We start from the raw sequence: 23,338 nt of genomic DNA, 5'->3' as shown, positions 1-23,338 counted from the left end.
TTGGGAACTTTTTACAGAGGCTGTGCATGTGTCCAAGCTAGTGCACGAGATATGTAAATAACCTGTCACTCAAAGCAAGGAGGGCAGGAAGGACTTTTTTATTTAAACAGGTTTTTCTCTGCAAGTCCTTTTATTTCACTGAACAATAAGAGGATTGCTCAGAGCTGGATTAACTCTGTGTGGCAAGACTGGGCACAGATGATAGGAAATCTTATTCTCTACATTGTAACATCTAAAAAAACATTTGGGGGTTACATCCACTTTAAGGTAGAAAAAAAAAAATACTTTTTAGAACCACTTTATGTATGTTGCCTGTATACTGTGTGTTTTTTTTTGTTTGTTTTTTACATGAGTTGTAAATAGATTTGCAAGTGTAAAGCCAGGAGCTGGTATATTCTGGTAAAACAAAAATCCAAAATATTAATATATGAGATTTTAACCAGCTAAAAAATGTAAACTTCATTTTTATTTTCTTTATCGTTACATCACGGGACACAGAGCGGCATTCATTACTATATGGGTTATATGGAGTACCTTCAGGTGTAGACACTGGCAATCTCAAACAGGAAATGCCCCTCCCTATATAACCCCCTCCCATAGGAGGAGTACCTCAGTTTTTACGCCAGTGTCTTAGGTGTTAGTCATGGTTTAGCTTGCCTCCGCATCCTTGGGATTAGGTGAGCTACCGGTTCTGTCCAAAAAAGCCTCAGCGCTAAAGTGGTCAGTAACCGGACCCCAAACCCTTGGGGTATAGCCCATAATGCTTTTCTTTTTAGAGAGCTGGACCCTGGGCCCAGAACTTAGAAACCTTTGGGTACCTAAAGTTTTCTGTTGCCAGGGTGCTATATGGGCCCAGGACAGTGGATCCTTCATAGGAACCCAGGGCCTGAAGGTCTAGACATCCCCACGGAGATGGGGGAAGATTGGGCCTCTTGCTTGGCAAAGTCCTGCGGCATGGAGCAGGTAAGTGAGGGGAAAACTTGCGGAACTTGGTTCTTAGCAGGTTTTTTTTTCTGGGGGGTCACAGAGGACATGCCTAAAGTTATGCACTGCATCTGGCAAACTAGTCACATATCATAAAGATAGGATGGCTCTCTATGTATTATTCCCCATAAGATGTGACCTCCCTTGTAGTGTTGGAAAAGCATTGAGTGGGGCCTGTGTTATATAAAAATATATGTGTGTGTCAGAGAGCTTTGCTTACCTGCAGGCCTCCAGGCGATGCTCCATTCAGTCTTCCTCCTCAGAGCCTGCAAGCAGGCAAAACGCTGACCTCCTCATGGTTCCAGGCTGCAGGCTGCAGTTTGCTGGAACAGAGAGGTCCCTTCCTCCCAAAATCCCCCCCCCCTCCCCCTGTCGGGAGGGGCATTTCCTGTTTGAGGTTGCTGGGGGGGAAGGGCGGGTCAGTGGCTTAAAGGAAGGGGCGGCCCTTCCTTGTTTGTTCCATCAATACTTTGGAACTGAGGAGAAAGACCAGAGCGGCAGCACGGGGCGCCGAGGACACACAGTGGCCAGAAAGGATATTGCAGTCTTCAGAGGACTGTTTTGTCAAGCCTAGAAATAGGCTGTTTCTTTTCCATCTCATAGTTTTTCTTTGCAATACTACTCAGGGGGACAGAATGTTTTTTCTTTCCTGGATTTGAAACAAAAACGAAAAAAAAAAAAAAAAAAAAAGTCATCTAGGGGAGAGGAAGCATTTTTTTATCCCCCAAACAGGTGTTTGGACAATTAACTTTTATAGTTCCAAATACCAATAGGTAGCAGGTGTACCTCGGTATTGTACCATGGTATGCCGCTGTTTTCCCTACAGGGAGCCTTGGGGCCATCGGGATCTGGGGCTGGAGCTGACGCGGGTCAGTCCAACCCTAAGATGGTCACGGAGGAGGTATTACTCACCTCTTTAAAAGAGATGCAGAAAAGCATGGGAAAAATGATATCCGCAGCTATGCGGGGCAGTAAGCGGAATAGATCTCCGTCGCCCGAGCGCGGACCCTCAGAAGAGGAGGTCCTTTCCTCAGGGGAATTGGACGACCTCTTGGACACGGACCAAGTAGGTTCAGGGATCGAAGACCCGGATACAGAGGAGTCTGGGGCAGTCTCCCTGAGGGAGAGCTGGTGGATTCAAGGATTGTCGGACTTGGTCCATAGGACATTCAACTTGCCAGTACCAGATCTCCAGGTATCGACGGTTTCAGCTTTGGGCTCACTGAGGGCGCCTCAAAGCAATGCTGTGTTTCCGATCCATCCTCTATTAGAGGGAATTTTGTTCCAAGATTGGAACAAGCCAGATAAGATCTTCTTACCACCTAAAAGGTTCTCTGTCCTATATCCTATGGAAGAAAATTTTTCCAAAAGATGGGCTACTCCTGCAGTGGACGCAGCCATCTCATGTGTTAACAGATCGTTAACATGCCCTGTAGAAAACATACAGGTGTTCAAGGATCCAGTTGATAAGCGCTTGGAAGCACTACTTAAGAACTCCTTCACTACTGCAGGGGCAGTAGTACAGCCAGCTGTGGCTGCGATTGGGGTCGCTCAAGCATTATCGGATCAATTTAAGCAGATGCTTAAACTTATTCCGGCCCAGCAGGCAGAAAATTTTTCGGATGTCCCTAAGGCCATATGTTTTACGGTAGACGCAATCAAGGATTCTATCCAGCAAGCGTCACGTTTATCGTTATCCCTTATCCATATGAGAAGACTCTTATGGTTAAAAAGCTGGGAGGCTGAGCCCCCATGCAAGAAGCTCCTGGTAGGGTTCCCCTTCCATGGAGGACGACTCTTCGGAGAAGACCTAGATAAATACATTCAGACCATTTCAAACGGCAAGAGTACTCTCTTGCCAACTAAGAAGAAGGTTCAGGGACCTGCGTTTAAACGACAGTATTCCCCTGGGCAGGGGCCCTCTAATGCCAAGCAGTATCGACGGCCTCCTGCAAAAGCAAACTTCGGCTTCAACAGCAGATCACAAGGACAGGCTGTTAGAGGCAAAAGGCAGTGGTTTCGCAAACCAGCAAAACCAGCCCCCAAGCCAACCTTATGAAGGGGCGCCCCCACCCACGAAGGTGGGGGGAAGGCTGCGACTCTTTTCAGAGATTTGGGAAGCCAGCATTCCCGACGAGTGGGTACGGTCTTCCGTGGCCACAGGCTACAAATTAGATTTCCTAAGGTTTCCTCCTCCTCATTTCCAGAAGTCGAGGATTCCAAACGATCCGGAAAAGGGAGCCGCATTAAGATCGGCATTAGATCATCTACTTTCCCAGGAAGTAATAGTAGAGGTACCAGTCCTGGAACAGGGGCTGGGTTTCTACTCCAACCTATTCATCATCCCAAAATCCAATGGAGATGTCAGGCCAATTTTGGACCTAAAGATGGTAAATGCATATCTAAAGATCCGCTCATTTCGGATGGAATCCGTGCGGTCAGCAGCTGCCACACTCCAGAAGGACGACTTCATGGCGTCCATAGACATAAAGGATGCCTACCTTCATGTTCCAATTTATCAGCCACATCAAAGATATCTACGCTTCATGGTGGCTTTGCGTCACTTCCAATTCGTGGCGCTTCCCTTCGGGTTGGCTACGGCCCCCCGGGTGTTCACGAAGGTCCTAGCTCCAATCCTAGCCAAACTAAGGATCCAAGGGGTCACGATCCTAGCATACCTGGACGACCTCCTAGTCATAGATCACTCGTCTCCCGGCTTGGAGCGAGCAGTGGCCCTCACGGTCCAATACCTCGAGAGGTTCGGCTGGGTCCTAAATCGAGAAAAGTCAGCTTTCCAGCCCACAAAGCAGTTGGAATATCTCGGCATGAGATTAGACACAGAACAACAAGGAGTGTTCCTACCTCTGAGGAAGGTAAAAGCCATCAAGGAATTAATCCTACTGGTTCTAAGCAAGAAAGAACCGACTATTCGCCTATGTATGAGGTTACTAGGCAAGATGGTGGCCACATTCGAGGCGGTACCATACGCCCAGAGCCACACTCGCATCCTACAGGCAGCCATCCTGTCAGCATGGAGCAGAAGGCCACAGGCCTTGGATATCCCGTTGCCGCTCTCATCAAGAGTCCGACAAAGTCTGTGTTGGTGGTTAGACCCTCAGAATCTACTGAAGGGGAGGTCTTTCAGCCCAGTGGCTTGGAAGATAGTGACCACAGACGCCAGCCTGACGGGCTGGGGAGCAATTTTGGATGGTTGCACTCGCCAAGGTACTTGGGCAAAGCCAGAGAAGCAGTTGCCCATCAACATCTTGGAGCTCAGAGCTGCTCGACTAGCCCTCAGGGCTTGGACGTCAAAATTGCAGGGGTTCCCGGTGAGAATTCAATCAGACAATGCCACGGCCGTGGCACACATAAATCACCAAGGGGGAACCAGGAGTCAAGCCGCTCAGAGAGAGGTGAGCTTGATTCTTCTATGGGCAGAGGCTCATGTGCCCTGCATATCGGCAATATTCATTCCAGGAGTGGACAACTTTCAGGCGGACTTCTTAAGCCGCCAGACTCTATGGCCGGGGGAATGGTCTCTGCATCCACTAGTCTTTCAAGCACTCTGCCAAAGATGGGGAGTGCCGGACGTGGATATCATGGCATCGAGACTCAACAAGAAACTAGACAGGTTCATGTCCCGCTCAAGGGATCCGATGGCCTGCGGAACCGATGCGTTGGTTTGCCCTTGGCATCAGTTCAAACTTCTTTATGCGTTTCCCCCGCTCCAGTTACTACCCCGCCTGCTGCGCAGGATCCGGGTGGAGCACATACCAGTCATCCTGGTAGCTCCAGCATGGCCCAGAAGGGCATGGTACTCACTAATCTTAAGGATGGTAGTGGGAGACCCTTGGACTCTTCCTCTACGGCCAGACCTGCTATCGCAAGGTCCGATCCTCCACCCTGCCTTACGGCATCTAAATTTGACGGCCTGGAAGCTGAATCCCTGATTCTCAGGGGTAGAGGTCTGTCTCAGAAAGTAATCTCTACCCTAATCAGAGCCAGGAAACCGGTCTCTAGGGTGATTTATTACAGGGTCTGGAAGGCCTATGTAGGCTGGTGTGAGTCCAAGCGATGGCTTTCTCGCAAATTTACCATCGATAGAGTATTAAGTTTTCTCCAGCTAGGAGTGGATAAAGGATTGGCATTAAGCACAATCAAAGGACAGATTTCTGCTCTGTCAGTGTGGTTTCAGCGGCCGCTGGCCACCCACTCGCTGGTTAAGACCTTCCTTCAAGGGGTCTTACGTATTAGACCTCCAGTTAAATCCCCGCTTTGTCCGTGGGATTTAAATCTTGTTCTGTCAAGTTTACAGAAACAACCGTTTGAGCCGTTGGCCGATATTCCTTTGGTTCTACTGACAAGGAAGTTAGTATTTTTGGTTGCCATAGTTTCCGCAAGAAGAGTTTCGGAGCTGGCAGCCTTATCCTGTAAGGAACCATATCTTGTTTTTCATAAGGACAGGGTCGTTCTCCGCCCTCATCCTTCCTTCCTTCCGAAGGTCATATCCAGTTTTCATTTGAACCAGGATTTGGTATTACCATCCTTCTTCCCTAAACCTACTTCCAGAAAGGAAGGGTTGCTGCATACCTTGGATATTGTCAGGGCCATGAAGGCCTATCTTAAAGCTACAAAGAAGATCCGGAAGACAGATGTGCTGTTCATTCTACCGGATGGGCCCAAGAAGGGGCAGGCAGCTGCAAAGTCCACCATTTCTAGGTGGATTAAGCAATTAATCACTCAGGCCTACGGCTTGAAAGGGTTGCCTCCTCCAGTATCATTAAAGGCTCATTCTACTAGAGCCATGGGCGCCTCCTGGGCAGCACACCACCAGATCTCTATGGCTCAAGTTTGCAAGGCGGCAACCTGGTCTTCTGTCCACACGTTTACAAAATTCTACAAGTTGGACGTAAGAAGGAATACTGATACTGCCTTCGGGCAGGCAGTGCTGCAGGCTGCAGTTTGAGACCCTCGGATTCCGGGGGCTCCTCTTGTTCGAGTTAAATTTAAAAATTTTATTTTTCTCAACTAAGTTGGATTTATTATGATTTGAGTATATCTCTAAATTAAATCCTTTTGTCTTGGAGATGTTCTCCCTCCCCTCATTGTAAGCATTGCTTTGGGACATCCCATATAGTAATGAATGCCGCTCTGTGTCCCGTGATGTAACGATAAAGAAAAAGAGATTTTTAATACAGCTTACCTGTAAAATCTTTTTCTTGGAGTACATCACGGGACACAGAGCTCCCACCCCTCTTTTTTGAGGACCATTTTGGGAGGCATACTGCTTGCTACAAAACTGAGGTACTCCTCCTATGGGAGGGGGTTATATAGGGAGGGGCATTTCCTGTTTGAGATTGCCAGTGTCTACACCTGAAGGTACTCCATATAACCCATATAGTAATGAATGCCGCTCTGTGTCCCGTGATGTACTCCAAGAAAAAGATTTTACAGGTAAGCTGTATTAAAAATCTCTTTTTTTAGTCCCAGCCATAGTAAATTATTATTATTATTATTATTATTATTATTTATTTGACTACCGTATTTATCGGCGTATAACACGCACCCTAACTTTAAGAGGGAAATTTCAGGAAAAAAACTTTCCACAGCCCCCTGCGTATAACACGCAGGCACAGTTTACCCTCTATTTTCGGGGTAAAAAAGTGAGTGTTATACGCCAATAAATACAGTAATTTAATAAATTGTGTACATGGTTTTGTGTGTGTGTTTTGGTTTTATTTATTTATTCATTTTTTTTTGGGTGGGTGGGGGGGTTGTTTGTTTTTCTTTTGATGTACGTCGTTCATGGGTTATTTTATTGCATGGGGCATTTTCAGTTTTAAAAGTGTGATTGCTGAAATGGCTGCCAACAGATGCTTGATGGTATAAATCTGCTCAGACAAGTAGAAACTTGCTGCTACATTGAGACTTTGAAGACCATCCCAGTTCGATTTTTATTTTTTTATATCTGGCAACCATTAAATTGAAGCATTGCTGTATCTGGCATCCCACTGTTCTTCTATATTACAGTGCATTTTTGACATGCTCATATTTCACTGTAATATATTTTTGAAGTTGTATGCCTAAGGGCAGTTTCCTTTTCTGGATTGTTGCCAGGAACAGAAGATTTTCTGATCTGAATGGAAAGTAATCGCTCAGCAATATGTAGTAATAAGGTGTCTCCGCTAACCATAAAGACTTGCTTTAGTGTTGGCTTTAAAAATTGTAATATGAAGAGACTGACACCTATTTTTGTAAAAACGCACACATACTTTGGGGTTTTACTCTTGGTACCATTATAGGCATATCTCTGCCTGTGGGTTTGCTTTAAGGTGATGGATGTTTCTAATACTAGGGGCAAGCCAGCATATCCCCTTCAGCACCTAGCTGCTATTCTGTGAAATAACCAATAGCTGGGATTAGGGATCTGTATGCATATTTTGTATGTGTGCAACACTGTGAGTGCTCCCTTTTTCTTATGCTGTAGAGCAGGCCCCATGCTCTTTGTGGAATCCGTGGTCCCAGAACACCCCCTGGGCTGAGTCAGTCAGAACTCTACAATCAGCATAGCTGCGAGTGCAGTGTTTAGGTCGGTGCACATGTCTAGGATTTTGTACAGGTACGTGTTGGGGACACAATTCTAGAGTACTTAAAGGTGGACTACCAACTGGCTACTGTTCTACTGGAGTATACTTTAGAGCCCTGTCCAGAGTGCCAGAATTTATAGCAAACATCCTGACTTCGTTGTTTATGTATCTGGCCCCGAAAAGCTGAAATGTGTCGCTATGGGTTACTGAGGTTGAGACCTAATACCACAGTTTAGACTGCTCTATTAATCCCTTCCTGACCACCTACTGTAACACACACGTGTTATGTTTTCAGGGCAGAGGTACGTACATTAATGTCTATTAAACATTACACATTACCCTCATGCCTAAGGTAGAAGGGTCATTTTGGAGCTCTAATGTTACTTTAACTCTACAGTTTTAGCTAAGCTTATAATTTGAAGTTCAGCATTTATTTATTTTTTCTTCAAGAGTCATACTTTCCTAGGCGGATGCAGCATCCGTACCCGATGGCTCTAAGTTCTCTCAATTCCCAGAGCTCCATGAGCAGAGAACTGGTGACTGTCAGTCACCGGCTCTCTGCTTTGCACTCCCTGCTGGGCTGTGGGGTTGGGCGGAAGCAGCTCGCTGAGGCTGAGCCAGATGCCAGTCCAGGATTGTGGGTGGATCCCGACTATATTGTCGTGATCTTGCTCCAGCCTTGACCGGCTCTGTGACGCTTCAGCCTGCTGTCTCCTGAAATCGGTCACAGGAGAAGTACAACCAAACAAGCTTTGTCTGTGCCTTTAAAGTATAACTAAAGCAAAACCTAGAACGCTTCTCAGTTTTTATTTCTGTCTGTGCCCCGTTAAGAAGATTCACCCACTCTTTGTCATGTTTTCCATTATCGTTGTCATGTTTTCCATTATCGTTGAAAGTTAAAGAAAATCCCAGATTTTGGGTTGTCCCCAAAAAAGGATTAGAGGGGAAATCTTCCAATGAGAGCACTAGTCCTGATGACTAGTCCAGCCACTGTTGTTTTCTGCATGTCGGGAGGCACCATGGTAATATTCCCATACCAAATTTGGTCTGGTCACAAAGGTCTTGATTTACTGCTTGCAAGGGTTGCCGAGGTTAAACAGCCTTTACAAAGGTGTTATTCCTTTTAGCGTATTGGGCTGGGTTCACACCTATGCGAATTGGATGCAGTGAAAAGCGCATCCAATTCGCGTGATTATGACCAGCTCTCTATGGAGCCGGTTCACACATCTCCGCTGCGGCGCAAATTTGCACAGGGGTCCTGTGCGTCTTTTGGTCTGTTATCCAAATTCAGCCCAAAAATTCGGGCAGAAGTCGGACCTGAAACGTGACCCCTGCTGTGAGCCGCATGTGGCAATAGTGTGAACCCAGCCTCAGAGAGAGAGTGTGTGTGTGTGTGTGTGTGTGTGTGTGTGTGTGTTTATAGGTTATTGCATCTTGAAGAGCAGTAAGATGTTTTAATCCATTGTTTCCTTCGTAAAATCTCCTGTTTTTACCAGCTCTTGCGCACTCTGGCATCTCATAGTGTATACGAGTCTGGGCAGTGTGCCATATGTCTATAATTTCATTAGATTTCAGTCTTGCCATTAGGAAATGACTTCATAACCTACTCCAAACAGCACCTGCTATTTCCCTTGGAGTCAGACCATTACGTTTTATCCATCCTTTATTTGCGTCTAACAATGCCTTCTACGTACAGTGTGCTCTGAGCGCAAGAATAGATTGGCTTGTCAGCTCATGTTCAACTGGCATCAGCAAGAACACTAATGTGATTACTGAACTATAAAGGAGGACTCGTTCATTCGGTGTGCAGTGCACACAGTGGTCACTTCAGTTCTTTCACATTGCAGGGAATATATTTACTAGTAGGAATATCAAAGTTGCTGCCTATTATAGCATGCCATAGATTTCAGTAGCCTATAGCAGCCATGTTGGTGTTGACTTCCATTATTCAGACTGTTGTGCTCTTTAAAAAAAAATTAAAAAATACTTTGTTCGTAGCACCCACACGGGTGATATTATTTTTTATCTTTTTAATGCTGCTATAATGTGTTATGCTTGCCAATCCTTCTTTTTCTACATTTCTAGGACATTGCAAGATTATTGCAGGAAAGGGAAGAAAAAAGAAGAAAGAAGTATAACCCACCACACGGCACAGAGGAGCCATATTATCCTGACCATGGAGGTATGAAGTGTTGTGTGCAAAATGTTACATTTTTAGGAAGTATGTGGATGCAATAGACTGGCTATTAGGCTGCATTCGTTCGGTCGTTTTTTTGGGCGTTTTGTCGCGCGTATTCATGCTTATTTGCGCGTTTGCATACAGCGTTGTCCGATGTTTTTGTACTTCAACGTTTATTTTAGCCAATAGGAAAAATTATCATCTTTTCATCACTTGTTGCTATGTTGGTAGATTTTTTTAATCTTCTGCATGGGCGACAAGTTCTATTGATTAAAGCGACGAAAAGCCCGTAGCAAACGCCCGTTGTCGCGCAAGTCGCTTGAATCGAGCGTTTCCATTACTTTCTATGGGAATGGAAACGCTCAAATACGCCCAAACCGCACGATACGCGCGACAAAATAAGGTCCGGGACTTGTTTGAGCTTCGCGCGACAGGCGTTTGGCGTTCAGGTGTGAACAGTCACCATAGCAAATAATGTTATTTCATCCCTATGGCGTTTGTGAGCGTAGTGCTTCAGGCATAAAAACGCCTAGGTGTGAATGGAGCCTAATTCATTCAAATGTGATGGACAAACTTGATTTGAACCTTACCTGGTTTGGTACAAAGCAGTTTCATAAGCTATTTCTTGTTGGATTCTAGTGCTGGAATAAAAAATTTTGGCATGTAGTTTTTAGTGACAAAAACAAATGTGGACGAATTTTGTTTAAATCCTTGTCCTCTGATCCATAACCTGCCCCCTATCGTCACATCCTAACACTTGGAGCCCTTTCACACTGCCAGTGCCCGAAAAACGCTGGTAAAGCGCAGCTAAAACTAGCAGCGATTTACCAGCGGTTTTCGGGCACTTTTAACCCCCACTAGCAGCCGAATAAAGGATTAAAAGCACCCACAAAGCACTGCTGCTAAGGCGCCTTTGCAGGCGCTGCCCCATGATTTCAATGGGAAGGGGTGCTTTAGGAGTGGTGTATTCACCACTCCTACATCGCCTCAAAGAAGCTGCATGCAGGACTTTTTTTGACGTCCTGCCAGCGTAGCGCCCCAGTGTGAAAGAACTCAGGCTTTCACACTGGGATTGCAGATGAGGCGTTTTTCAGACTCTTTACAGATGCTATTTTACAGGCGCCTGAAAAACGCCTTCAGTGTGAAAGGGGTCTTAATCCTACCTCTTATTTTCTTTACACTTTGACTCCTTTCACACTGGGGCGCTTTTCAGGCATTTTAGTGCTAAAAATGGCACCTCTAAAGTGCACCTTAAGCCACTCCAGTGTGAAAGCCCAAGTGCTTTAATGCTGGGGCAGTGTGCATGCAGGAACAAAAATTCCTGCAAGAAGCATCAATGGGCAGTGCTGCCAAAGCACCCGCAAAGCGATTCGGCAGCGCCAGCAAAACGGACACTATTGACCCTTTCCCTGGCCGCTAGCGGGGCGCTTTTAACGCCTTGTTAACTGCCAAAAAGCGCTGCTATAACGGCAGTTTACCGCTAACGGACCCGTCACCCCAGTGTGAAAGGGGCCTAAAGGCCAGGCAGATACCAATCTTCCCCCATCCTGGCGGGGTCTGCGTGCAGACCTTCAGGGGTATGGGTTCATACTTAAAGGAGACCTCTTCCCTGGGCCTTGTAAAAGGCTCTTACCAGGACTTTTAGCGTATAGAGCAAAAGTGCTGGACCCCAGAGCTCAGTCCTCCGGAGAGAGACATTACAGGCGACACCTCGTCCATGAGGTCCGGATACCATCCAGTTTTGGCGTAATATAATTAAGCGTCTTGGATGGACCCACAGTGTAGCTCTCTACCCTCATATGGCTTCTTAGGCAGAGCTTTCTTCAGCACATTTTTCTTGCAACCATTCGACAGATGGTCCTGGGCTGTCCGTTCAATTGGAGGAGGCCGACTAATGAGGAACCTGTCCGGGAGATACAGAGCACAAGGCCGGTTTTTCAGGAGAGGCCTGTCTATTCATCGGAGGACACTTTGGTTCTGAGAGGCTGGACGCAGGTCGCCTATCAGTTGCTGATTTAACCAAACGCTATGTGAAGGAGAACAGGGTGTTGAATCCAGTCAAAAAGGATTTTGGACCGTAATTGTCTCCAATCTTCAGGAGGGTCTGTGGCAGAGACTTAATCCTATTCATCCGGGTGACACTCTGGCTGCCAGGCTGGTGAGAGAGGCCTGTCCAGATGCACTATACCCACTCTGGGTAGAGTGGCAAAGTAAAGTTGTCGTTGGAAGCAGGACTGTTTCCACATGCAGTTGCACCTGAATTTGCTGTTTTTCTATTTTGCTATCCCTTCACCTTCCTACTATTTGTCATTTTTTACCCGGCTGGGTGATAAAAGCACAGAAAAGACATTGACTTTACTGCAGCTCTCATCCAGTACCCTAGACGGCGAAGATACAGAGGTAACGTGCCACCCAAATCAAACCAGCAGCTCCTTCGGGGGTAGTGCTACACATACTTCTATGTAGATTGCTAAACTTGCACAGTAGTATATGCATTTGTTGGTACCTTGGCTTTGCTTAGCATTATGCCTTCCCAAAGAAGAGGCTCTGGGAGAAGCACAAAAGCATCGCCGCCAGAGACAAGAGGCTCTAGCCGCGCCTGCTCGATAGCCTCATCTCCTGTAATACCTGAAGTATTTACACAGGATGAGCCATCGCCTCTATCAGGAGTTGCAGCCTCTCCTGTTGTGCCTGTGCCTGTATATGTCACTAAAGACACTTTGGCAACAGCCCTAAACAATTTAGAAGGGACAATCACTGCGTTAATCGCAAAGTCCTCAGAAAAGGACAAAAAGCGAGGCAGATCTCCTCCTGTTTTAGATTTCCTTGCAGAAAGATCTGAGGAGGATGAGGCCCCATCAGGGGATGAGCACTCTGAGGGATCAGAGCTATCAGAGAAACCCTTTTCTGCATCTCAGGTGCTAAAATTACAGGTGTAATATTATACTGAAGCAGTATATACATTCAGATTACCCTCCTAAGGATTTAACTGAATCACCTGTCTACTCTCTGGGCTCGTTAAAATCCCCACAGGTTGCTTGTGCCTTTCCGATTCATCCGTTAGGGCCCTTTCACACGTACGGTCCCTATGTCCGCATTTTAATCCGTCCGTTTGCGGATGAAAACGGGACATACATTGGTCCCTATGTGATTACGGGTGTCAGCGGATGAACACCCGCTGACACCCGTAATTTGTCCGCCTCCGCAAAGATCCGCATTTGCGGACGGAAGAAATCCTATTTTTCTTCTGTCTATCGGATCTGATGAAAACGGACATACGGTCCGTGTTTGTCCGATCCCCCATAGGGGAGAGCGGAGGAAACACAGGGCGGTCCCTGCACAGTGTGTGGGGACTGCCCTGTCAGCTGCCAGCTCAGCGGGGATTTTACGGAGGATCCCCGCTGAGCTTTGCGGACACACGGAGTGGATCATTACTGATTCGCTCCGTGTGAAAGGGCCCTTAGGCTCGGTTCACACCTATGCATGTTGCCTTTGAGCGTTTTTGCAGTGCTTTTTTCGAAACACGTTTTTACCGCGATTTGTGTTTAAAAAAAAAATAAAAAAATTTGCCAGCTATTTTTTTTTTCCTTTAACAACCAGCTATAAACAGGTTAAAAAAAAATGCAAATCGCGGTAAAAACTTGGTACCTGCGTTTTGGATGCAGGTCCATTGAATTCTATTACATGCAAAACGCTGCTTTTTGCAGGAAAAAAGTCCCCGACCCTTTCCAAAAACGCAGAGGCACAAAAAAATTGATGTGAATATGTTCCATAGGAAACCATGTTAAAAAATTTCCCTGCATTTCTGCAAAATGCATCAAACGCATTAGTGTGAATGGAGCCTTATTGGAGAATCTGATTTACGCAGACTGGAAAAACCCAAACAAGCATTTTGCTGCCCCTAGGAAGTTTGAAGTGCTTTATCCTATGGAGGAGAAGAAGTGGAGTCTGCCTTCTGTGGATGCAGCGATTTTCTTCTGTAGACAAAAGACTAACTTGTCCGGTGGACAATGCCCTGGTATTTAAAGATCCTTCTGAAAAAAGGTTGGAATCTTTACTAAAATCATCCTTCCTCCTGGCAGGCGCAGTAACCCAACCTGCTGTTGCAGTGGTGGGTATGTTTTTAGGTCTTAGGCCCCGTACACACGGTTGGACAAAACCGATGAGAATGGTCCGACGGACCGTTTTCATCCGTTCACCGATGAAGTGGCCGTACGGCCTGATATGTGTACACACCGTCAGTCCAAAATCTGATCGGGTCAGAACGCGGTGACGTCAAACACACGACTTGCTGAATAAAACGAAGTTCAATGCTTCCAAGCATGCGTCAACTTGATTCTGAGCATGCGCGGGTTTTGAACCGATGCTTTTCTGTACTAACCATCGGTTTGGTCCGATCGGGCAGCGGTCCATCGTTTCAGTTTTGAAGCATGTTTTAAAATTTTGGACCGAAGGAAAACAGACCGATAGCCTATACACACAGTCGGTTTGGTCCGATGAAAATGAACTTCGGTTCATTCTCATCGGACCAAACGACCGTGTGTACGGGGCCTTAAAGGACCAGGTGAAACAGGGGATGAAAGATCTGACTGCTGAACAGAGCAAATTTTGCGAGAATATGCCTAGGGCCTTATGTTTTACAGTGGATGCCATTAGAGGTTCTATTCAACAGGCATCCCACCTTACGCTGCAGCTGGTGCTTATGCGCAGACTTCTTTGGCTAAAGCATTGGTCAGCAGAAGCTCCATGGAAAAAGCTTTTGGCCAGCCTCCCCTTCCATGGCGAACGCTTCTTTGGGGAAGATTTGGAGAAATATAACCAAAAGATATCGAGCGGTAAAAAGAGAAAAAGAAAAACAAGCATCCTTGTTTTAAGCGCTCTCTCTCCCCGGCTCCTGGTAGATCTAGCTCCAGCCAGTGGCGACGGCATTTTCAGCCAGCCACAAAAGCTAAGGAAGACCAAGCCCAGAAAAACAAGCAGTGGGGTTCAAAGGCTAGCAAGCAAAACCCCAAAACCTCTTTATGAAGGGGCGCCCCCGCTTGGCCAAATGGGGTGACGACTTTGGCAGTTTTCAGCGGCATGGCAGATAGAAATCCAGGACAGATGGGTAGTATCCATAGTATCCCTAGGATACAAACTGGAATTTCAAGAAATCCCAGCTTCTCAATTCCAAAGCTCAATGCTCTCCAAAGATCCACTAAAGTGTGTCCTTCAAAGGATTGGATCACTTGCTGTCCCAAGGGGTGATCACAGAAGTACCCCTAAAGGAGCAAGGTTCAGGTTTTTATTCAAACCTCTTTGTAATTCCAAAACCAAATCAAGATGTCAGACCCATCCTGGATCTAAGATCTCTAAATCTGTTTCTGAACATTTGCCATTTCTGAATGGAAACTATTCGATCAGTGGTCGCCTCCCTACAAGGCGGAGAATTCAGGGCGTCGATAGACATCAAGGATGCATGTTTACATGTGCCTATCCATCCTGCGCACCAAAGATTTTTAAGGCAGAACATCGCCACTTCCAGTTTGTGGCTCTGCCTTTTGGGGTGGCTACCACCCCCCGGGTATTTACAAAGTACTAGCCCCTCTGTTGGCAAATCTGAGGGTACAGGGCATAGCAGAAACGGCCTATCTGGATGATCTACTTGTGATAGATTAGTCAGTGGCAGGATTAGATCACGCTGTGCTTACCATAATAAAATACCTGGAACAGTTAGGATGGACTGTAAATCTACAAAAATCCTCTCTACAAGCCCAAAAAAGGGTAGAGTTTTTGGGCATGATCATAGACACCGCCCAAGGCAGAGTATTCCTGTCAGAACCAAAGATCATGTCGCTGATCCACAAGGTCAAGGCAAAAAAAACTGTCTATTCGCCTTTGCGTGAGTCTACTTTGGAAGATGGTAGTCACCTTCGAGGCTGTCCCTTACGCCCAGTTTCATTCGAGACTTCTTCAAAGCAGGATCTTAGCCGCTCTGGATCTACCCATGCACCTGTCGCCACAAGTGCGCCAAAGCTTCAGCTGGTGGTTTAAAAACCAAGAACTTGCGGAAAGGAAAATCCTTTCTCCCAGTCACATGGAAGGTGGTGTCTACGGATGCTAGCCTAAGGAGCTGGGGAGCAGTGTTAGAGGAGGCTTCAGCCCAGGGAACCTGGGCCAAGACCGAAAGGAACCTGCCCACCAATATACTGGAGATGCGGGCAGTATACTTGGCCCTCAGAACCTGGACACACAGGTTACAGAGCCGCCCGGTGCGGATTTAATCTGACAATGCTACTGCAGTAGCTTACATCAATCACCAGGGAGGCACCTGCAGTCAGGGCGCCCAGAAAGAGGTGAATTGAGATTTTGGCATGGGCAGAAGAACATGTTCCTTGTCTTTCTGCAATCTTCAGTCCGCTTGCCAGTTTTCTACCCCTGGAATATCTGAGTCGCCAGCAACTACTACCAGGAGAGTGGTCTCTCCACCCCGATAGCTTTCAGACCAAATGCGAGAAATGGGGGTCCCCGAATGTAGACCTGCTAGCCTCCAGGTTCAACAGGAAGTTGGACAACTTTGTGTCCAGGACAAGAGATCCCCTAGCCTACGGAATTGGTTTTCACTCATCTATGCGTTTCTGCCAATCGCTCTCTTACCAAGGTTACTTTGCAGGATCAAGAAGGAAAGAATTCCTGTAATCTTAGTGGCCCCAAATTGGCCCAGAAGATCCTGTTAAGCCGAAATCATAAATATGGCGGTAAGAAAACCTTGGAAGCTTTTGCTTCGCCACGACCTGCTGTCGCAAGGTCCAGTGTTCCATCCTTCCTTACAAGAGCTAAATTTGACGGCTTGGCTGCTGAGACCCACATTCTGAACAAACGTGGGATCTCTGGTCCAGTGCTTTCTACACTTATTAATGCCAGAAAGCCAGCCTCCAGGCTCATCTACTATAGAGTCTGGAAAGCATGTGTTTCATGGTGTGAATCTTACAAATGGAATCCTCAAAGGTATGACATAAGTAGGATTCTTGCCTTTTGCCAGCTAGGAGTGGATATGAAATTGGCCCTTGGTACCATTTAAGGGTCAGATATCGGCTCTATCAGTCTTTTTTCAAAGACCGCTGGCATCTCATTCCCTAGTTCGGGCTTTCATTCAGAGGGTACTGTGGATCAATCCGCCAGTCAAGTCTCCCTTGTGCTCATGGGATCTGAATTTAGTATTGTCAGTGTTGCAGAGGAAACCTTTCGAACCAATTCGCTATATTGCGCTGATTCTTTTAAGCAGCAAATTGGCATTTTTGATTGCTATCTCTTCGGCTAGAAGAGTATCTGAATTAGCAGCGCTTTCTTGTAAAAAGCCTTATTTAATTTGTCACAAGGACAAGATTGTTTTACGAACCCATCCAACCTTTTTATCAAAGGTGGTGTCGACATTTCATTTTAATCAGGATATTATTTTGCCTTCCTTTTTTCCAGATCCGCAGACAGCGGAGGAAAAGTTATTGCACTCTCTAAATGTAGTGAGAGCAGTAAAGGCATATCTGCAGGCAACCGCTCAGATACGTAAAACTGATGTTTTGTTTAGATGGTCCCAAGAAGGGACAAGCGGCATCAAAATCTACCATTGAGCAGTGGATTCGACAAGTAATTATTCAAGCTTATGGTTTAAGGAACAAGATTCCTCCTTCTGTTAAGGCGCACTCGACCAGAGCTATGAGTGCTTCATGGGCAGTGCATCACCAGGCTTCGATGGCTCAGATCTGCAAAGCTGCAACTTGGTCTTCAGTCCATACATTCACCAAATTCTATCAAATAGATTTAAGAGGACATGAGGATTCTGCCTTTAGGCGTAGTGTACTGCAGGCAGCAGTCTAGGGCTTTTTGGCCATTTATGGCCGGCTCAGATCTGGGTCTCCCCCCTTCATATTGAGCATTGCTCTGGGACGTCCCATTATGTAATGATTTAAGGCTCTGTCGCGTAGTGTACGATAAAAAAATGGAATTTTTATAACTGCTTACCTGTAAAATCCTTTTCTTGGAGTACACCATGGGACACAGAGGTCCCCCCTTCTTATAGGAACCTTATTGCTTGCTACAAAACTAAGGTACTTCCCTGATGGGAGGGGTTATATGGAGGGGAACTGTCTTTGGTTGTGCCAGTGTCCAATCGCCTCTGGTGACCATAAAACCTATTATGTAATGATTAAAGGCTCTGTAACCCGTGGTGTACTCCAAGAAAGGGATTTTACAGGTAAGCTGTTAAACACATAAAAATCCTTTTTTTTTTTTTTTTTTTTTTTTTTATCATTCATATTCTCTGAAAAATGGCCAATAAATCCATAAATTCTGCTAGGGTATGTAAGCTTAAGTATAATTACATTTTCTGACTGGTTACCTGATCCTTGTATTCTATAAGGAGATGCTTTAATGTTCAGTAGAGGACATCAGATTTGATCAGTTACATTAAAATGCTGTGCAGTCCCAGTAATCCTGGATTTGATCCAGACTAATGACGAAGTACTCACATTTTGGGTTTGACACTGTCCATACTGACAAGTTGATGATGAACTTATTGTGCCATAGCATCACATTGCCCATGGTAATTTTGGACATGTAGCCAAAGTGGTATATTTAAGCAGTTTAAAGCACAAATTCATGTGTAAATTGGCTAAATACACTCCAATTGCTAATACATGCAATGACATCAGGTACCTTCTTAGAGCCAGTCTGTGCAGAACAGATTATTTTTTCAGTCATTGGAGTGTAAGAAGACTTGACTTTCTATGCTATTGCTGACTAATACTGAGAATACATTGTAGAAGCAGGGAGGGTCTGGCTAGGACTGAATTAACTAGCACTAAACAGGAAAGATGAGACTAGTAGAGGGACTAGTAGTTCGTATTAAGTCGTAGCTTGAAAGTGGTAAAAAAGTGAATGCTGTTACTTGCCCAATCGGCTACAAAGAAGCATTACCAGGTAAAGGGGGGGGCAAAGAAGTTGGATATTTTAAAGCGGAACTTCAGTAATTTTTTTTTTTTTTCATCTTTCCATCTAGTAAATCCCTTGATAATTCACAAAAATATAGGCAATGGTGACTCATCCAAAGCAGTCAGAGATAGGTGACAAAAGGCAATCCTGCATTAGTCACACTAACCAAATCATCTTATCCGATTTGATGGTGGTCATAGATATAATATTAAATACTACCATCTGCATTCCTCTGAATTAGTACTGCATATAAAAAATTGGGAGAGAAAAAAAGAATTGGTCAAAAAGGAATACGGATAAATATGACTGCAATTTATTAATTATCCACATAAAAACACATTAATAACACAAAAAGTGCCAGTATCTCCACAGCACTAGTAAAATTAGACGTTAGTCTAAACAAGGACAAGTGGCCACCACAACCATACACACAGCTTACATACACCTGCAGGAATCAAAGAACTGGGGCATGATAAAGAATATATAAATCGCAGGGCTAGATTGAGGATGGTATAGCCGCCAAAAAAAAAAAAAAAAAATAGTAAATCCCTTGCCCTTGTTTTAACTTTGGATAGTAAAACTTCTTTTTTTTTTCCTGTCAATAAATACCTAATACAGACCACTTTGTTTCTTGTCTGGCAAAAAAAACTTAGCCTACGGCTTTTAATTATCACTCTCACTCTCTCACAGAAGAGGGCCAATAAGAGCTGCAGAGATGGAGGTGTTCATGTGTAAATTCAGGAAGTGAACAGGCAGCAGCTTCAGCTGCCCATAGTTAAAATAGCTGCAGCCAGACTCGGTAGAGGGAGATTTTTGCAGTATATTTGGCAAGTACAGAATCACAGATAATATTGCAAAGTGGCTGGAGGGAAGCTTCAGAATAGCAACGATGTTTTTATTACAAATTATGTGAGCAGACTGCAGTTCCTCTTTAAGTCCAGATATATTAAACTCGTTTTTCTTTTATGATGCTGCTCCATTGCTTAGGGCATCATAGGGGTAGGCATAAGGAACACATGTCTGAATTTGACAGACCCCATAGACATGAAAGAGCTGAGAGAAGAAAGGAGGAAAGCCACCCAAAATCTGAGCAGCGTTCCCGCTGCGCTGATGATGATCGTAAACGTGGAAGATCAGCAGAACCACGGTCTGGGCAAGGTGAAAACCCTGATCTTCATAGATCTGAAAATCATATCAGTAGGACTTCTGACAAAAAAGAGAAACCTGGTAGACCTCCACCACCAAGAACTAACAGACATGAGCAGCCTGAAGATAAGGAGCTTAGTGGAGCATATTCTAGTGAAAATGTACCAAGAAAAGGGAGGTCTCAAAGTCATGACTTATTAAGCACAAACAATGCTGATGTTCGAAGAGGCCGGCACAGCCCCAGCTCTCCATCTGACAGAAGAGGAACTGGGAGTGCAAATGAACCTGGAAAGCCCAGAAGGAGAGTTGATAGTGATTACGAAAATGAGAAGCCCAGAAAGAGAGCTGAGAGTGATTACGAGCATGAGAGGCCCAGAAGGAGAGCTGAGAGTGATTACGAGCATGAGAGGCCCAGAAGGAGAGCTGAGAGCGATTACGAGCATGAGAGGCCCAGAAGGAGAGCTGAGAGTGAATACGAACATGAGAGGCCCAGAAGGAGAGCTGAGAGTGAATACGAACATGAAAGGCACGGAAAAGGAGCAGAGGGTGAAAACGAACACGAAGGCCACAGAAGGAGAGCAGAGAGCAAATCGGAACATGAAAAGCACAGACGGAGAACACCTTCTCCTAACCATGAAAGGCAGCCAAGTGATAGAGGTATAACTGAGCTTCCAGTATGGTGGTGGTGAATGGTGGTGGTTTTAGTAATGAACGCTTTAGACAAACATCTGATCAACATTTCTTGCAAGCCAAATCTTTTGAAAGAATATTTTCACAATCATATAGTTTTTTTTCTTTTTCAGGTTATATTTTCTAAATATTTTTATTCTATACATTTTTTTTTCTGCCTTTTTGCTTCTATTTTTGCTTTTTCTTGTACTTTACTATGTTTGATTTACTGTGCATGATCTTTCTATTTCATGGTTTTGCCTTATTGGTACAGTTTTGCCCTGCACCATGCATTCATTTTATTAAGAACACAAATCTGTACAGACTCAGAACGTATACCCACTGAAATCCTTTGGTTTAATACATTTTTAGGCTGTTTTGTGCAGCAGAAAAAAATAGGGATTCTGTGCAATAATACAAAAAGTGAAGCTACCAATATTTAAAACCCATAATTGTTTAGACATTTTATATAAAAAAAATGAATAAAATTGGCTTAATTGGGACAATTTTTGTCTTTTGCTCAATATGGTGCAGGCTAAAACGGTACCACTAAAACAAATTTTACTTGTGGTTATATTTTATTAATTGCTTGCCTCTAACATAGGTAATAGGCCAAAAGGACACAAAGATTGCCCTCAAGGAAAACTTCATATAGGTGCAAAAATCCATGATGAAGACGATGCAGAAATTGCTAGAAGGCTTCAGGAAGAAGAACTGAGGGTGAACTGAACATTTTTTTTTTATTATTTCTTTGCTGTTGAAAAATGTTACCACTACGCAGCCCCCTACCCATCTTTATACAGATGTAGTAGACTTCAGAAAGTTGTTTTGATATTATATGTAAAGTTTTTTTTTTTTTTTTTTTAAAGAATAATATACCTGTCAGTAAACAAAAGCCCCTAAAAGAATTGGGAATCCTTCAGCTAGTTCTCAACCTAATTTTGAAAGTCAAGAACTGCATATTACAAAACATTTTGGGACTACTGAAATTAACTTTTTAAAAGTGCGTAAAGGCAAAGAAAGATGCTTGATTTTCATTAGGGCGTCTAGTATATACGGTGTTGTGTCTACTAACAATTCTTTTCTAAAGTGACCCTGTCGGATAAATAGGAAGCTGACTTTTTAAATAAAGAGCGTAAACTTAAAGTAGGAGTTCACCTTAACACTAAAATCCCTGCATCTACAGACATTCATGATCCAACACTAACCTATCTAACCCTGTAAAGAAGAAATCGGTATACATACATTTTTTGAAGTTAATCTGACCCAATCCCACGCTGAGCTGTGAGCTGCAACTTCGCTGTGGAGGCGGGTGCGGAGGACACATACGACAACAGAAGCCCCATAGTCTATGTGTGACATCACTCCCCATTCATTTTTACTGCTGTTGTTGGCTGTGTCCTCTGCAAATCTTCCTCCGCTGGAGATTGGATTGGCTTCAAAAAAGGTATGTATACTAATTTCTTTATTACATGGCTAGATAGGTTAGTGTTAGATCATGGTTGTCTGTAGACACAGGGATTTTGGTATTGGGGTGGATTTACACTTTAAATTTCTCGCAGCTTGCACCGCCAAATGTTGCTCAATTGAAACCTTGCTTAGAAACTGACACTTCCATAATTGTCAAATTCCTGGTTGCTTGCTGCAAGCAGTTTCCCCAGCAAATCTCCACATTACAGAAAATGGTTGTGTGTTGTGATACCATGTTAGGACAAATACATACTCTGCTACTGCTAGGACAACCATGCACAAACCACACAGCACCACAGGTACAAAAGCAGATATGGGCTCCCACTCTATCTTTGTCACTTTGACATTTTATATTGTACAAACCTACCCTTTTAAAAAGCAGTAAGATCGTAAATTTTTTATGCTTTCACACCCAATGGTGCCTATTCATCATTGCTGTACTTGTGTTGAAATGAGGCATCAATGTAAAGTCATTGATCAATTAACGCGGGACATACAGAGAGACTAGCTCGGCAACGTGATTGTGGGCTGAGGTACCAGTGCGTCAAGAGACTCTGAGTTGAGATATACGACCAGGTGCCTTTAGGAGATACTAACATCTTATCAGATTAAGTCGCTGGGTAACTCTTCTGCGCAAGGTGGCCATATAAATTATAACACACAGAACTATATGCAGCGTACAACCTAGTGAAGACAATTAAAGTCTCAACAGATTAAGGAGTTGTAAAACTTTCACTCAAAGCGCAGACACACATACAAAACCTCACTGGATGTCTGGGAAGTCCAACCCTGAGAAAGGCTACCCTGGGTAAGGAGGACATGCCAGAGAAAATACCGCAGTTTAAACCCTAAAAATACACGGTGGACAGCCCTTACATAGGAAGATAAAGCTACAGCTGGCTTGACCATTGTAGTAATTGAGCTGGGTATCGGACGGGCAATAGACAAGACTCAATAGGGAGACGGAGCGGAGGTACCCCCACTCCGGGTCTCTTTGTTTTTTTTTTTCCTCTACTCTGCGCTTTTCTCTGGGGACCCCTCTTCTGTATTCTCTCTCCTTTTTGGTGCTCCCGGCCGTCTCCTCCGTTTTTCTTATCTCTTCTTTCCCCTCTGCGCCTCATTTTCTCCCTTGAAGGGAGAAGAGAGAATAGTGAGAGGGGAATAGATATTTCTACATAGAGGAGCTCAGGCAAGGCTGAGAAAAAATAAATCGTAGACTGTAAAAAATCCTTATTCAAACTGGGGAAGAGAATCAGACCCTCCAATAAAATGAATAGATCGACGAGAGGTGTCACCTTAAAACCCACTAAGAATAACTCGGGGAATAGCTCCATAC

At 44.6% G+C, this 23,338-nt stretch overlaps 1 protein-coding gene across 3 annotated transcripts in view; it reads left to right on the top strand.

The window, feature by feature from the left end:
- CCDC50 (coiled-coil domain containing 50) overlaps positions 1 to 23,338 on the top strand; it is a 90,603-nt gene that overhangs the window by 46,585 nt on the left and 20,680 nt on the right. For 2 of the 3 annotated variants that reach the window (XM_040349560.1, XM_040349561.1), the window contains exons 5-7: positions 9,657 to 9,753; positions 19,705 to 20,520; positions 21,137 to 21,252. In XM_040349560.1, coding sequence (XP_040205494.1) covers positions 9,657 to 9,753; positions 19,705 to 20,520; positions 21,137 to 21,252 — 1,029 coding nt within the window. The remainder of the gene's footprint in view (positions 1 to 9,656; positions 9,754 to 19,704; positions 20,521 to 21,136; positions 21,253 to 23,338) is intronic. The other variant, XM_040349562.1, reaches the window with a different exon arrangement.

This window comes from Rana temporaria, chromosome 4 (assembly GCF_905171775.1).
Source record: "Rana temporaria chromosome 4, aRanTem1.1, whole genome shotgun sequence".
Classification (NCBI taxonomy): Eukaryota; Metazoa; Chordata; class Amphibia; order Anura; family Ranidae; genus Rana; species Rana temporaria.
This window is presented reverse-complemented; position numbering and strand designations above follow the sequence as displayed.